The sequence below is a fragment of the Emys orbicularis genome, chromosome 10 (genome assembly GCF_028017835.1).
Source record: "Emys orbicularis isolate rEmyOrb1 chromosome 10, rEmyOrb1.hap1, whole genome shotgun sequence".
NCBI lineage: Eukaryota > Metazoa > Chordata > Testudines > Emydidae > Emys > Emys orbicularis.
In genome coordinates this window covers 64061008-64076626 of record NC_088692.1, presented here as the reverse complement: position 1 = coordinate 64076626, position 15619 = coordinate 64061008, and the positions used below count along the sequence as shown (strand labels likewise).

Here is a 15619-nt window from a genome sequence, read left to right as displayed (position 1 = left end):
GCGGGAGGTGGGAAAGGCAGGGGTGGAAAGAGATTTGAGTGGAGGGAAAAGACCAGAGAAAAATGACAGTAAAAGAGAATATAACAGATAGTGCTGTCAATTTGTACAGCATTGAACAATGGGAAAACTGTGCCAAAACTGTAACCGATCCTTGCCCTTGGGAGTTCACAATATGAAGGAACTACATAAACCAAAACAATACAGTGTAAAGCAGAGAACAAATGTATGTCATGTACTTATTAGATGTGGAATGCTTTTCAAACTAGGGGAATTTTTGAACTCTCTCTTGTGAGAGAGGGAGGAAGCTTGGGACACTGTTCTAAACTTACAGAACAGCCTGAAAGGAGGCACAATTCCTGGAGCAGGCGGTGATAACAAAAGGCATGGTTAGAGGTGTAAGCAGTGATTGTGTAATATATATACCTACATGTCACACATTTACCGCACAATGGAATTGTACATCTACTCTCCTGTGTGTTAATGGGAAATAAGTGTATTTGGGGGACCGTGTGGTTTGAATGGATATGGATCTTGATTAGTTTGAATCTACTAGATCTTTGCCAGAAAAGATCTTCCCAAGGCATTCTGCACAGATACATTGCCTGGCATAGGAAAAGCCCAGTTGTGGCCAGAAAGTTTATAACTAGAGCTGGTTGAAATTTTCCAACTGAAAAATTTTTCTGCAAAAAATTGACATTTGGATCCACCCAAACATTTCATGATTTTGTGTTGAATTTGATGAATTGTTTCTGTTGAAAACAAGGAAGAAAAAATCTAAACATTTTGTTTCCACATTTTCAAAACAAAATATTTTCATTTTTTTCTATTCAAAATGACATTTCATATAAAGGTCCTCATTTTATTTAATTTTTAAAACAAATCTTAAAATTCAGAGCAATTTTTTTTAACTTTTCAGTTTGTCAAACAATTCTGTCTTTTTGGAACTGCCAGAAAACTGGAAAAAATCAGTCATTTGTACAGCTCTATGCATAATCTCCATGTTAATGCCTATAAGCGAGATTTTTAAATGAGCCCTGTACCATTTTGGATACCCAGTAGAAGTTTGTTGCTGGGGCTCAACAAGTTCAGCTACTACAGTGCCATTAAAATGATAATGAACCAATTGTGTGACTTTGAAAGCTACTGTTGCTAGGCAGTAGCTATTCCATGGATAATGTTCAGGTCCTTAGAAGCATATTACTTTCTGAAGTAATTTGCCACAATTGAAATGATTACTGTCTTGGGCGTCTGGGAGACGGAAATTATTATTTAATGCTCTAATGCAAGTAATTATTTAAGGGTGGAGTTCATATGAAACTACCAAACGAATTGTACAACCCAGGAAATGAAAAGCCAGTGTTGAATCATGTCCCACCCAGTTCCTGTAAAACAAGCTTGCTTTCTCTGTTTTCAACAAAGCAAATGGTTTTTAAATGATGGGTAGAGTAGTATGTGATTATGTAGCTTTGATTACTGGGATACAAAAATATGCCTGTGATAGTTTTTTTTAGCATGGAATTGTATATTTATAGTTGCGCTATACTGTGCATTTGCGTTTGTGTAGTAGATAAGGTTGTTAGCACCATTTTTTATTAAGGTTGCCCAACATTTCCCATTATAAGACTCTTTTTACAGTTGCTTATAAGTTTCTGAAACTTTAACCATTTGGGTTGAAATTTTCCATGCTCTGGGTGTTTACCGCATGCTGAATTTACATAAGTAGGGCCATACAAGGTCAGATCAGTGGTCCATGTAGCCCATTATCCTGTCTTCTGATAGTGACCAGGGCCAGATGCTTCAGAGGGAATGAACAGAGCAGGACAATTTATTGAGTGATGCATCTCCTGTTGTCCAATCCCAGCTTCTTGCAAGTTGGAGGTTTAGGGACATCCATAGCTTGGGGTTGTGTCCCTGATCATCTTGGCTAATAGCCATTGATGGACCTATACTCCATGAACTTATCTCATTCTTTTTTGAAACCAGTTGTACTTTTGGCCTTCACAACATTCCCTAGTAATGAGTTCTACAGGTTGACTGTGCTTTGTGTGAAGAAATACTTCCTGATGATTGTTTTTTAAATCTGCTGCCTATTAATTTCAATGGGTGACCCCTGGCTCTTGTGTTATATGAAGGAGCACATCACATTTCCTTATTCACTTTCTCCACACCATTCATGATTTTATAGAACATAAGAACATTGGCCACTGTCAGAAGACAGGATACTGGGCTAGATGGACAATTGATCTGACCCAGTATGGCTGTTCTTATGATCTTATTGAAGATAGACACGTCCAAAGCAGACTGTGAAGTGTTACAAAGGGATCTGACAAAACTGGGTAATGGGGCAATAAAATGATATTGAAAATGCAAAATAATGCACATTGGAAAACACAATCTCAACTATACATACAAAATGATGGGTTCTAAATTAGCTGTTACCACTCAAGAAAGAGATCTTGGGGTCATCTTGGGTAGTTCTCTGAAAGCATCTACTCAATGTCCATCTGCAGTCAAAAAAGCTCACAGTATTTGGAACGATTAGGAAATGGATAGATAATAAGGCAGAAAATACCACGTCACTGTATAAATCCATGGTATGCCCACACCTTGAATACTGCGTGCAGTTCTGGAGACCGTATCTTAAACAAGGTATATTAGAATTGGAAAAAGTATGGAGAAGGGCAACAAAAGTGATTTTAGGGGTATGGAACAGCTTACTATAAGGTAATTTTGTATTATTGGCAAACTTTGCTACCTCACTCTTACCCCCTTTTCCAGGTCATTTATGACTATGTGGAACAGTGCTGATCCCAGTATAGGTCCTTGGGGGACCCTGCTATTTACCTCTTTCCACTGTGAAAACTGACTGTTTAGTCCCACCCTTTGTTTCCTATCTTTTAGTCAGTTAGGGATCTATGAGAGGACTTTTCCTCTTATCTCATGACTCCCTAATTTGCTTAAGAGCATTTGATGAGGACCTTGTCAAAGGCTTTCTGAATTTTTCATAGGTTTCAGTCATTTCTCAGAATGAGGTTAGACAGCATGGAGGAGGAATGCAGAAGGGAGAAGAACTGTACCAGGGAGGAAGGAAAGGAGTAGTTGGGACAAGGAGACTTCCTGGGACAGGAGGAGGAAAGGGGGAGAGAGAAACTGACTGGGAGTTGTGAGGTGGAGGTGGGACTGGGATTGGGAGGCTGGGGTTGGGAGAAAAAGGAGGCTGAGACTTGTTTGGCAAGGAGACTGGGACAGGGAGAGGCTGGGACTGGGAGCTGGTGAAAGAAAATGGGGGATCTGGGAGCCATTTGGGGAGGAATGACAACACTGAGATCATTGCTTAGAGGAGGGGGGAGACAGGAGGTGGTTGAAGGAGGAGACTGGGACTGGAAAGGAGTGGGGAGTGAATGAGTGCAGGGGCTGGGGGAGAAAGAGATGAGAAGGAGCCAGGATGTGCATGGGGGAAACTGGGGCTGGCTGTTGGGCAAAGAGATTGCTACAAAGAGCCAGGGAGTGGGGTGATTGGGGCAAAAATACAGGGAGGGGAGAAACGGGGCGGGGGGGGGGAGAGAAGAGATGGACCAGATGAAGAGAAGGGAGGGAGGAACTGGGAATGTCTGGTCAAAGAGACTGGCACTGGTAGTGAGGCAATGCTCAATTAGATATGTCTAAGACCTGATTTTTTTTCAGGCGCTTAGCAGTATATAGCACTTGATATTTTCAAATAACAGCTCCTCTTGACTTCAGTTGCAGCTGTGAGAGTTTAGCAAGTCAGAGTGTGAGTGTTCTGTACATCAGATCCCAGGGTCTCAAGCTGGGCACTCAGAAAATGAGAAACACACAAGTAATGACTACCCGTGAAATGTTTTGATTTTTAAGTGTCTTGCCTAGCATCACACCGGAACTCTGTGTGCCAGAGGTAGGAATAGAATCCAGTTGTCCAGGGCAGCATTCAACTGCTATTAGCATGAGACCATCCTTCTCTTCCCGCCGTGCCTTATTAACTACACACCTTCCAACTTGTACAATAAATGAGGCAGGGGTCTTATAGACAACAGCCACCTTTACTACACAATCCTGATTCATCCCCCAAGCACGTCCATCTTGTACAATGAATGAGGTAGAGGTCCTGTTGGAAAAAAACCAGCATGTGAGCATGTAATTAGATAATGTATTATAATGCATATGCACAAGGGTCTGAATTAAGGTTACACAGGCAACCTTATTTCTGGCACTTCCTAACTGTGGAGGGCTTGACCGTGTAACTTTAATGTTCTTTTAATGTGGTGGGAGGGGGTTGGGTGATAGTTTGTATACGATGTTGGGGAGAAAATATCAGGGTAACAGAAGCTTGGAAATATTTCACAATTATGTAATTTTTTTAAATGTCAAAGCTACAGCAATATTTCCTTTTCATTTGTGTGGTAAATATTATTGTTTTCACAGATACATGTACAGCTAATGTAGAGTGTGATTATCTAATATAGACAAACCAGCTTGCTCAAAATCAGTACAAGGTATCATTTAAAAACAATCTCTAAACAGAGAGATTAACTCATGTACTGTGTCTAAGAATACAGTACAAATTATGTATTACAGTTGCCAGCTCATTGTCTTGTGGAGTGAATAGTTCTAGGAGATGTATTTTTGGTTCCTTTAACATTAGTACTTTAAAGGTGAACTCCAATCATCCCCTTTGTTCTTCATCCCCCACCAGCATTTTAGCTTTTTTACACTAGAAATAGCACGCTGGGTTGGTCTTTATTTCTCTGTGTTATCTGAAGAACTGAAGAGCTAGTGGGATGTGACATCATAAGAGATTGAAAATTGAGCTGCAGCTTTCTCATCCCTCAGTTGATGGGGAAGGAGAATATTTACTGTTGAAATGTGATGGAGGTTAAAAACTTAATAGGTTTCAACACCTAAAAGCTTTAAAAGCTCTTATTGTTGAATGGGAATATTTATTTAGTTACAAAATCTTTATCTGAGGGACTGAGGGCAACCTTCAGGAATGTTCCCAAATCTACCCAGGTCCTGCTAAGTATATAGAGAGGGGAAAAAAACTAAAAATGTATGTTTGTAATTTTTAATGATTTATGCCCCAATCTTGCAAACAGTTACATTATGTGCTGAGTTTAATGAGACTGTTCATGTGCATAGAGTTAAGCAGATGCATAAATATTTTTCAGCAGTGTTCACTAATTTTGTGCACTTCAGTTTTGGGTGTCCAATTTGTGACACCTTGTACCTAATTCTTTTCAGAGGTGTTGAAAGCCTGAATCGGGGACACAGTGTTCCTCTGAAATTGGGGCACACACATGCATATCTATTTTTTAGTTTAACTTCCTCTGTACTTTTACCTACTAGGACCTGAGTTCCGAGTTCTGTGTCCCCCTTACAAGAATTGATAACATTCCTAACACTTACACAAATATGTGCAAATACCATGCAGCTCATTGCCCTACTTCAAGTCTTCCAATGATGTTACTAAATCCTGCAGGAGAAACAGAACCTGAACCTAAAGTATTGGGATACCATGAAAGTATGCCAGCTTTATATATTAAAAAACAAACAAACAAAAAAAACTTCAAATGTGAACTGAACTGCTTAAAATATAAACAAATTATAGTACAAACAACTCCTGATTTTTTTGAGCACTAAATATCAAACCACTATAATCTAAAATTCATGTTCTAAATGCAGTTAATGTATTCCTTTTTTAAATTGAAAGTTTCAATTTCAGATGTTTCCTGAGAACTAAGTTAAATAAGGGTTTGTATGTATAAATGACCCACGTTTATTCATAAGTTTCTAAATATTTTGCACCGTAATTCTTACTTGCACTGACCTTGCATAAGAAAGTTATAAAACCTGCATCTATCGTGTATTTCTTCATGAGAAAGTTTTAAAATGAGCAATAAAACATCTTACATGTCGTGTCTCCTGGTTTTTCCTCCAGGATATTTTTATTTTAAAGGGTGCATAAAGAAACATTTTGAAAATAAATTATAAACAAAAGTTGAGAGCAGCTCCAGGCAAAGGAAAACAGCTGCTATGGGCTGTGCCTACACATCTACTTACCCCTAGCCTTCAAACCCAACCATACATATACACAAGTGTAAAAGAGCAAATCTTGGTAATGAATTTGAGTAAGTCAATGGCTTGAACAATTAATTCTTTTTTTAATAACCCCATAACTTTCTCTCACCCAGAAATCCAGTCTGTTGTCCTCTAGTTGTACATACACATGTAATTTCTGTTAAGACTAATGAAACTTCTCTCATTCCTCGATGATGCAAGTATATAAGACCTAAGGAATGTCTGTGTCCTTCTGTGCAGGTCTGTAGCATGCCCCCTTTTTCTGTTTTGAATTTGTTATTGTGTTTAGTATTAGGGTAAAAGATGTTTGGTTTTTTTGTTTTTAAATAGCAACCCTACCATGTACCGAATGGAATGTCTACAGGGAAGTTATCTGATGGCATGGTGTATGGTGTGGTGCACAGGACTGACAATAACCATAAGAAAGAAATGGTGGTTTATGGGTGGTCAGCTCATCAGCTGAAAGAAGAGATGAATTACATTAAAGATGTGAGTTATATATTTTTTTTAATTTAAAAGATGTTCTCAAATATCCTTTCTATAATGTTGTTGTTTATTGAGTCTCTACACTCTGAGCAAAAAAACCTCTGTTCTGTAGCAGGGGACTGTAACAGACTCTCATCCTCCGTGGGTTGGGAGCGAGGGGGATACCTAATGCACACACTGACCAGAGCATTACATTTCTGCTTCTGTTCAGCAAGTAAGCTGCCAAACAAGTCATAGGGTCTCTGTTCCAAAGCCCTTATAATCTGAAATCAAATACATAGAAAATTGTTTAAGCAGCACTTGAAAGACTGATCAAATCCATCCTCTCCAGTTCTGGGTGGGCTACTACAAATGGTAAAGTAGTCAATTCATTTAAGGACACTTTGGGGCAGTTTCAAGGTAAGGGGTTGCCTAATAACAGTGGCTTCTTGCACAAATTTTACTGTACAGATAGTATTGACTAATAAGAGAAACTAACATTTCCATAGGTAACTATAAGTAACAGCTCTCCTGAAAGAGAAGTGTAAATTCAGTGGCCTTGGTAAGACTGACTTCAGTGCCACAATCATGCAGGAGCTAAACATTTCATCTGTTGATCTTTGACTCTCTAGGCTTAGTTAGTAATTCCGCTAATTAGCACAAAGCAAATAATCCATCCTTCTCTCTTTACTCCATCCCACCCATGAAGCCAGTTTACGGAAGCTGGCCAGTGCAGATGATGCTCTACTGATTTCAAGTTCAAGAGATCATGTTACGGAGACCCCGGGCGATGCTTTGGAACTGCTCCCCACAAAGCCAGTCAGGACTCTGGGGAGCCTCCTCTCCCTCGGAGCAGACTGTCTTCAGGGCAAGAAGCTCTCACGGCTTCACCTTCCTGGGTCTGACCTTGGAGCATTCAGTATATGCCCCTCTGTGCGCTTCCCACCGCGAGTCCGCCCAGGCGGGGTCCTGGGGAAGCCAGAGGGTCCTGCACCCCCACTTCTCAGTCAGACGTGACTCTTAACCAGCCAGTAAAACAGAGGTTTATTAGATGACAGGAACATGGTCTAAAACAGAGCTTGTAGGTACAGAGAACAGGATCCCTCAGCCGGGTCCATTTTGGGGCCCAGTGAGCCAGACAACCCTGTCTGCACTAATTTCCTATCCCCAGCCAGCTCCCAACTGAAACCCCCTCCAGCCCCGCCTTTCTGGCCTTTGTCTCTTTCCTGGAGACTTAAGCAATGCATAGGGGAAACTGAGGCACCCACACAGTATTCAGAGGAAACATTAAGAACAGTCCCACTTCATCACAGATCAACTTTCATATAAAAGAGAGGATCGCTGTGAGTCAGGCTAACAATTTAAGGGGATGTAATAATGTTGATTCCTAATATCTGCTTGTTTTTGCTTACAGGCACTTGCAGGCTGTATCTTCATATGGTATTAGGCCATTTTCTAATAGTCAGGAATCACTGACTCTCTTTTACCAAGTGGCTTCTTGTAGTTGAGGAAACTTGCCCTCTTTCTAAATATTCTGGGCTCAATTCACCATTGACCTGTCCCTTGTATGGTCATTTACACCAGTGAAAAGTGAGTGAAAAGCAAGTGTCAAATGCTCTCATTCTGACTGGTGTAAATGACTACACAGGATGCAGGGCAGTGGCAAGTGAGCAGAGCTGATCCATTATCAGCCTACTGCCTTGATATTTAAATGCTACAATGATGGGAGCCAAAATGGTGGTGGTATTGTTATTGCAGTAGCACCTAGGGCAGTGGTCACCAACCGGTCAATCGCGATCGACTAGTCGATTCTTGAGAATCTCCCAGTCGATTGCAATCTCTGGCGGCTCAGCGTTGCAGCAACTAAGGCAGACTCCCTACCCTGGCCCCTCGCCGCCCCCGGATGCAGCCAGCGCTGCCCGGGGGGCAGGGGTCTCCCTCTGCGTGCTGCTCCTGCCTGCAAGCACCGCCCCTGCAGCTCCCATTGACTGGGAGAGCTGTGGGGTCAGTGCTTGCAGAGAGGGGCAGCATGTGGAGCCACGTGTTCCCCTCCCCCCCAGGGGCGCCTTCCAGGAGCAGTGTGGGGCCAGGATAGGCAGGGAGCCTGCCTTAGCCTCACTGCACCCGCTGCCTACGGAACCACCGGAGGTAAGTGCTGCCCCTAGCCCAACCCAACCCCTAGCCCTGAGCCCCTGCCTGGAGCCAGCACCCCAAACCCCCTCCTGCACCCCAACCCCCAGCCCAAGCCCCCTCTCAGAGCCATCACCCTGTACCGCCTCCTGCACCCCAACACTCTGCCCAGCTCGGAGACCCCCTCCTCCACCCAAGCTTCCTCCTAGAGTTTGCTCCCCTTACCCCCTCCTGCACCCCAACCCCCTGCCCCAGGCTCAGCCCAGAGCCCCTTCCCACACTGCGTACCCCTGGGCCCCAGCCCAAAGCCCACACCCCCTCCCGAACGCCAACCCCCACCCTAGCCCGGTGAAAGTGAGTGAGTGTGGGGGACAGCGAGGGATGGAGTGAGCGGGAAGGGGCGCCGCCTCGGGGAAGGGGCGGGTTAGATCCTGGGTTGCCCTTAGATTCAAAAAGTGATCTTGGGTGTAAAAAAGTTGGAGATCACTGACCTAGGGGCTCCAATCATGGATCCAGACTCCATTGTGCCAGGTACTGTACCTACACATAACAAAGACAGATGCTGCCCCAAAGAACTTTGATTAGACAGTTATACAGCTTGTCTTTGGATTTGCTGGGTTTGCCCTAATGCTGTCATCGTCGTTGGCCTTTCCTCACACAGTATGCCAGCTCCCAGACATGTCCTGTTTAAAACTTCAGATCCCTCCCCATGCCCCCCCCCCGTCATTTTGTGCCTATTGAAGTATGATACTATGTAAATGCACACTTATAATTTGGATCAAAGCCTTAGGTCCAGACAAGTATTAAAATGAAGAGTGTGTCCTCCAATCAAAAGGATGGCAGCAGTGTTGTCTGAACAGATTCTCAAAAACAGCCAAAAGGGCCGGCCTGTCTGTCTGTGTATCTATCCAATATAAAAGGCTGACAAGAACAAATTTTTAGGCTTTGATTCTGGCAGTATTATGTATAGAGGTTGGGGGTAGGTGTGATCCTCCCTCTCTCTATGTAAAGCTTCACTCCCCCCTCCTCCCGATGACTTGCATATTTGCAGCACAACGAGGTGTTAAATCAAAGTCTGTTTTCACTACATATATGCATATAAGGTGATGTTTAACATTTAAACTTAAACTAGACTAAAAATATTGGGTCAAATCAGAGCTCTCTGGGTAGGTGCACTAGTGGGGAGAGACTCTACTGAGTTATTTGAGCACAAGGAATGGTGTGTGGCAGGGGAAGAAGAGAGAGCTCCCGGTGCTTTCAGCTGTGCATGTTCCAAAGGAGGCAGGACTACAGGGTTTGGGGCATGGCCATGCAGCACAAACTCCTTTCTGAGAGTGCCCCCCTAAAGCAGCGTTTCTCAAATGCGGCCACCATGGCCAAATGCGACCACCAGGGACATTTCTTGCGGCCACAGCCTCCCTCCCCCTCCCTGTTGCTCCTGGATGCCCTGCCTTGGTTGCTGGGGTCACCAACAGGGATTGGGCCCTGCCCCCCTCTGGAGAAACCTGGGGCACAACACGGGAGGAGCAGGCACCCAGTGAGTTCCCCACCTTCCCAGGGGTGGTGGGGCTCAGGCTTTGGGGTTCAGCCCTGGGGTGGCAGGCTCTGGCCACGGGGCTTCAGGCCCCAGGCCTGGGCTCCGGCTGTACAGCAGCAGGCTCCGGCAGCAGGGCTTCAGGCTCTAGTCCCCTGTTGCCTCCCCTGGCCTCAGGCTTGGCAGGGCTGAGTAAGTCTGCTGTGAAAAGTGACACTTGTATGTTTGTTAATATCACTTTTCACAACAGACTTACTAGCTAGCAATAAATAACAATGATTTGGACATGTGTATGTGCATATTAATTTTTTTCCTAATACTAATTAAGTATTTTAGGAAAAAGTGAGACCGACCATCAGCAAGAGTTGGTGGCCGCACTCTGAGGCCACCAAAAAATTTGTCCTGAGAACCGCTTTATTACATACGTACTGTAATCAGGCGCAGACTCACTCATGCAGCACCTCCTGCTGGTCATCCATGGGAATTAGCTCACCCAGCAACCGGAGCGCCCTCTGCAGGCCAAGTGTCCCACCTGTCGTTGGCCCCCGTGTCCCTCCCGGACCCCGGTGCCCTTGGCGTGGGTGCTGCCCCCCTGGCAGTACCCCACTCTCTCTCTGGGTCTCCCCACCCAGGGGAACCCCCACCCTTATCCCAATGTTACCTCAGTTGTGGCTACTGCCAGTCACCATCTAGCCCCCACGCCTTGGGGCAGACTGCAGACTATCAGCCAATCATCACAGGCAACAAGGGGTTTGGACTGGCTGCCTTTACTCACCCTCAGGTTGCCCCTCTGCAACCCCAATACCTATATGAGCCTAGGACCAGGCCCTGCAGCCTGGGGAATTGCTGGCCTAGGGCTTCCCAGCCCTGCCTTACTCTAGGTCCCCAGGTGAGCTCCCTGCAGCCAGACCTGTCTCTCTCTTCTGTCAGAGGGAGACTGCTCAGTTCTGGCTACCCTGGCCTTCTTATAAGGCCAAGTGGCTCAGTTTGGGGCGTGGCCCCAGCTGCAGCCACTTCCCCAATCAGCCGGGGTTTTGCTCCTTTACTCAGCCCCAGCCCTCTGCAGGGCTTTTCCAACCCCTTCAGGACTGGAGCGGGCTTTCACCCCGCTACACGTACACATGAATGCGGCTGCCTTTCAGTGCCTCCACACCTGACTCCAGCTGTGCATAAGCCCAACTATGCTCACTGTTGTACTATACCTAATCAGTCTGATAGGTAATCATATGACTGAGTGAAAAGGGCAACCTCTAACTATGTGTCTGGAAGGTAGCATGTAAGTGAACATTTATATATTTAGATGTGGCCTTTGTAAACACTAGTTAATCCTGAGCTAGAAAGTTGCTTCTGTTCATGTTTGATTAACGTAGCTAACTCAGTTTTGTTTCCAGTGTTAAAAATACATAAAGGAAATAACAATTTATACCTGCAGTTATTTTTAATTATGTTTAATTTTTGTATTAAAATCAAATTGGTGAATAGCCTATTTTTTGGAATCTAGTGATGAAATTATGTTTCTAAATTAATGCAAATGAGTGTTTATACAGATAGATGCCTTAACAGGTAAATTAACCCTCAGCTACTACACCGTGGTATCTAAGACACTTCTGCCAGGGAATTACAAATGTCACAGTGAGCAAGCGTTGGCTTAGCAATGTTGATCACTGTAGGTGATCTTGGTCTTTGGCAGGGCCGGCTCCAGGCACCAGGCAACCAAGCACGTGCTTGGGGCGGCACCTGGTAAGGGGCGGTCAATCTTGGGGTGGCGGGGGGCAGCGCGGCGCTCGGCGGGGGGGGAGGGTTCCGGCGGTGCGGCGCTCGGCGGAGGGTGTTCGGCGGCGCTCCGCGGGGAGGGGTTCAGCAGCGCGGCGCTCGGCGGGGGGTGTTTGGCGGTGCTCCGTGTGGGGCGGGGGGGGCGGTTTCGGCAGCGCGGCGGGGGGGCAGAGGCTGCAGGGTTTCGGCGGCGCGGCGCTCTGCGGGGGTGTTCAGCAGCTCGGCGGGGGGGTGTTCGGCGGCGCTCCACGCGGGGGGGTTCAGCAGCGCGGCGCTCGGCGGGGGGGTTTGGCAGTGTGGCACTCGGTGGGGGGGTGTTACGGTGGAGCGGCGCTTTTTTTGCTGCTTGGGGCGGCAAAAAAGTTAGAGCCAGCCCTGGTCTTTAGAGCACATTGTTGTCTGGTTTCTAATCTAAATTATATTTGTAATAAAGGCTGAATAACAAAGGCTTATAATTTGTTTGACTACAGGTGAGAGCAACTTTGGAAAAAGTAAGAAAGAAAATGTATGGAGAGTATGGTGAAATGAAACGGAAAATACAGCAACTTACAAATGAATTGACAGTAAGTTCACATTTATTTATAATGATGTCATAAGAGGTGAACCAAACAAGGTTACCTATAAACCTTTTTTATGAAAGACAGTATGTAGCATGAAACAAATCATGTTTTAGAGCCATTTATGTTCATTATTTTTCATGCCTTCACAGTACTTTGTATTTTTCAAGCAAAATGAAAACAGGGCAGAGGTTTTTTCTGTCTGTAAAGGAGCATTAGAGAGTCAAGGTGGGTGAGGTAATATCTTTTATTGGATCAACTTCTGTTGGTGAGAGAGAGAAGCTCTTGAGCTTACGCTGAGCTCTTCTTCAGGTCTGATCATGTAACGGAGCATGACAGAACCACCCCATTACCTACTTTTTGTAAATAAAGACTACTGTTGATTACATTGCCTGTGTGATTATGTATGATTAATATTCCAATACTGACTGGAGGATGGTGTTTATCATAGAAAGCTTCTGTCCTGTGGGCTGACAAATTAACTGACTCTGGGTTATACAAGAATCTGATGTCTGTTGCTTACTGGAGGTCACTTTTGCAACTCAACGGGTCATTCCAGTAAACTAAATTCCAGCCTTTGTAACTTACTACAGTATTTAAATATATTTGATTGCCATAAAAGTGCTGCAACCTCAGTTCTCTGCTGAAGCCTCTCCATGTTAGCTCATGGTGACCCTCTCAGTCATAAGCTCCACTGCAGCAATAATAGTGACAGGTGTCAGGAAAATTGTCCTCCCCCCCCCCCCCCACACGCACTTTAAAAATTGTTCTTACCTGAATCATACAAACTGAGTTCTTTAGTTCAAAAAACTGGTTGGTTCAACCATTATGCTATAGATGCCAACTGCAACATTTCTTTCTATGGCCCTGATTCAGAAAAGCCTTGTTAATAAGGATAGCACTTAAGCATATGCTTAGCTTTAGGTTAGTGGGACTTAAATATGTGCTCTAATGCTATCCTGATGGAGCCTTTAGCTTCTGCAAGTCATTATCTTGGAGTGTGCATAATGATCTCTGTAGGTTTGGAAGCAAACTTAAAAAATTGAAGGAAAAAAATCATCATTCCTTAGCACATTGTTGGACCACTTCCTGATACTTGGGAATGTCTGAAAATATGAATATTTGCTTCTCTTTCACTTAATCTTTTTTCCATCCGTGTTTGTGTCCTGTAGAAGGGAAGCTAAGCCCAAAAAGTAGCCAAAGATCAGAGAATTGTGTCCCAAATGCTGATAAGGACAAAACTAGATCCCCTTGAAGCCAATGGGAGTTTTTGCTTTGACCTCAAAGAGATCAGGATTTGGTCTGAAATATGGGAGAAATATAAATGTCTCTGGGATCTATTATTGGATGGATTTATTTATTTATTTGTTTATTTGGACTTCTACAATAATATAAAGGGCTGTCCAAGGCCCAAGGCAACCTCTTGACACACCATTTTTGTCTCTGTAAAGTGTGTCAGATGTGCCATGGAATTCCATCTATCCTGTGCTGAGCTTCCCCCTTCTAGTTAATGATGATAGGATCATTTCTCAGATAATGCTAGCTTGTCAATAGATCACAATGCCATAAATTGGGTAGTTAGGAAGAGCAGTAACATGTAGCTCTTTTTAGGTCATGCGATCCTGGCTCAGTCAAATGAATTGTGTGTGGCATTTCAAGGGAATGACATAGTGATAGTTAAGTGCGTAGTCCAGTGTCTCTTCAGTAGTTCCTTCTGGGTGTTTAACCACCATTTTACATTCCCCAGACTGAACTTCTTATCCCTAAACCTCCTTTTCTCCCTATCTTATGTGTGGATTTGACACCCCACCATCTTCCCAGACACCCAGGCTCTCATACTTGGCAACATTTTAGAATCCTTTTATTTCTGCTCCCATCACCTTTGGGCCCTGGCTATAAATTCTCTCTGTCTGTCTGTCATCTCCAAAAACTGCCCCTCACTTTTATCCCTATTGTTAAAACTCTTGCCTGTGCACAGTGAAATCCTGGCCTTGGTCACTGAACCTTTCTTCTGGATCCTTCCCATCTCACCTCTCGTCTGCAATCTGTCCCAAACAGACTTTCTTTGGTCACTTTTTACATGTGCACACACACCTCTGTGAAGTGAGCCTTGAGCACTGGCTTCTCCTATATGCTCTGGCCCAGTTGGTGCATGGCTTGGCTAGTAAATGCTAATTGTTAAATACTTATGAAGGTTGGTTCACAATGCTTGTGTATTTTATCTAGAGGTAGACCTTGTTTGCTTGTGTGCGTGATAAGGTTAGACCTTGGTTCATAATCATTGATACTGTTTGGTCTGTTGTATCTTCCTTTATGTTCTTGGACACCTTATGGTTGGTTGGTTGATCATCTTTTCTTCTGTAAAGTTCAAACATAGTAAATATTTGTGTTGGCTCCTCCCCACTGCTCACTCTCACATTTAAGCTCATGCTTCTTATCTTCAAAGCTTTTTACTTGCTTCCCTATGTTCCTGGTCTCGTCTCCTCCTATACCATGTCGTGCTCCCTGCACTCCACCCAAGCCTCTTTCTAAGCTGCTCCATTTCTTTCCTTCACCTACTCCTGACTGTATGTCCTCTTGCACTTCACCCCGTGTGCCTAAAGCAGCTTTCCCAGTAAACAGCTGTCAAACATCCTCCTACTCCTACTCCTACCTGTTCAGTTGTGCACTGAAGACACAGACAGCTAATAAACAGCTGTCCTGTATCTCTTTGTGTGTGTTTGGTTTGTGTACTGTTTGGGGCAGAGACTTTGTCAATTTGGGGGTCTGTATATTTTAGCTACTCTAAAGTATTGTGAAAATTTACCATGCTATCTAAATAACAATAAATGAGTACGAGTGTTGTTTCACCTGCTGGAATGCTCTTATATGCATTTTCAGTTCTGATCTTTCATGGAGATCCTCACAGCAGTTTCTAGAGATGCGCAATGTTTTTTATAAACCAGAACCTTTTTCTTTTTGAAAACAGGCAAAATTTAAAAATATGCAAAGTACAACTTCAAGGTGAGACAAACTCTGCAGGCGTTCTTATTGGGTGAAACTTGCCTCTGTGCACAGGGTGAGCACG

The 15619-nt window shown here is 44.1% G+C and overlaps 1 protein-coding gene across 1 annotated transcript in view; it reads left to right on the top strand.

The window, feature by feature from the left end:
• Positions 1 to 15619, top strand: part of MYZAP (myocardial zonula adherens protein) — a 92648-nt gene that overhangs the window by 22573 nt on the left and 54456 nt on the right. Inside the window, exons 3-5 of the mRNA XM_065412707.1 lie at positions 5362 to 5517; positions 6424 to 6582; positions 12466 to 12558. Coding sequence (XP_065268779.1) covers positions 5362 to 5517; positions 6424 to 6582; positions 12466 to 12558 — 408 coding nt within the window. The remainder of the gene's footprint in view (positions 1 to 5361; positions 5518 to 6423; positions 6583 to 12465; positions 12559 to 15619) is intronic.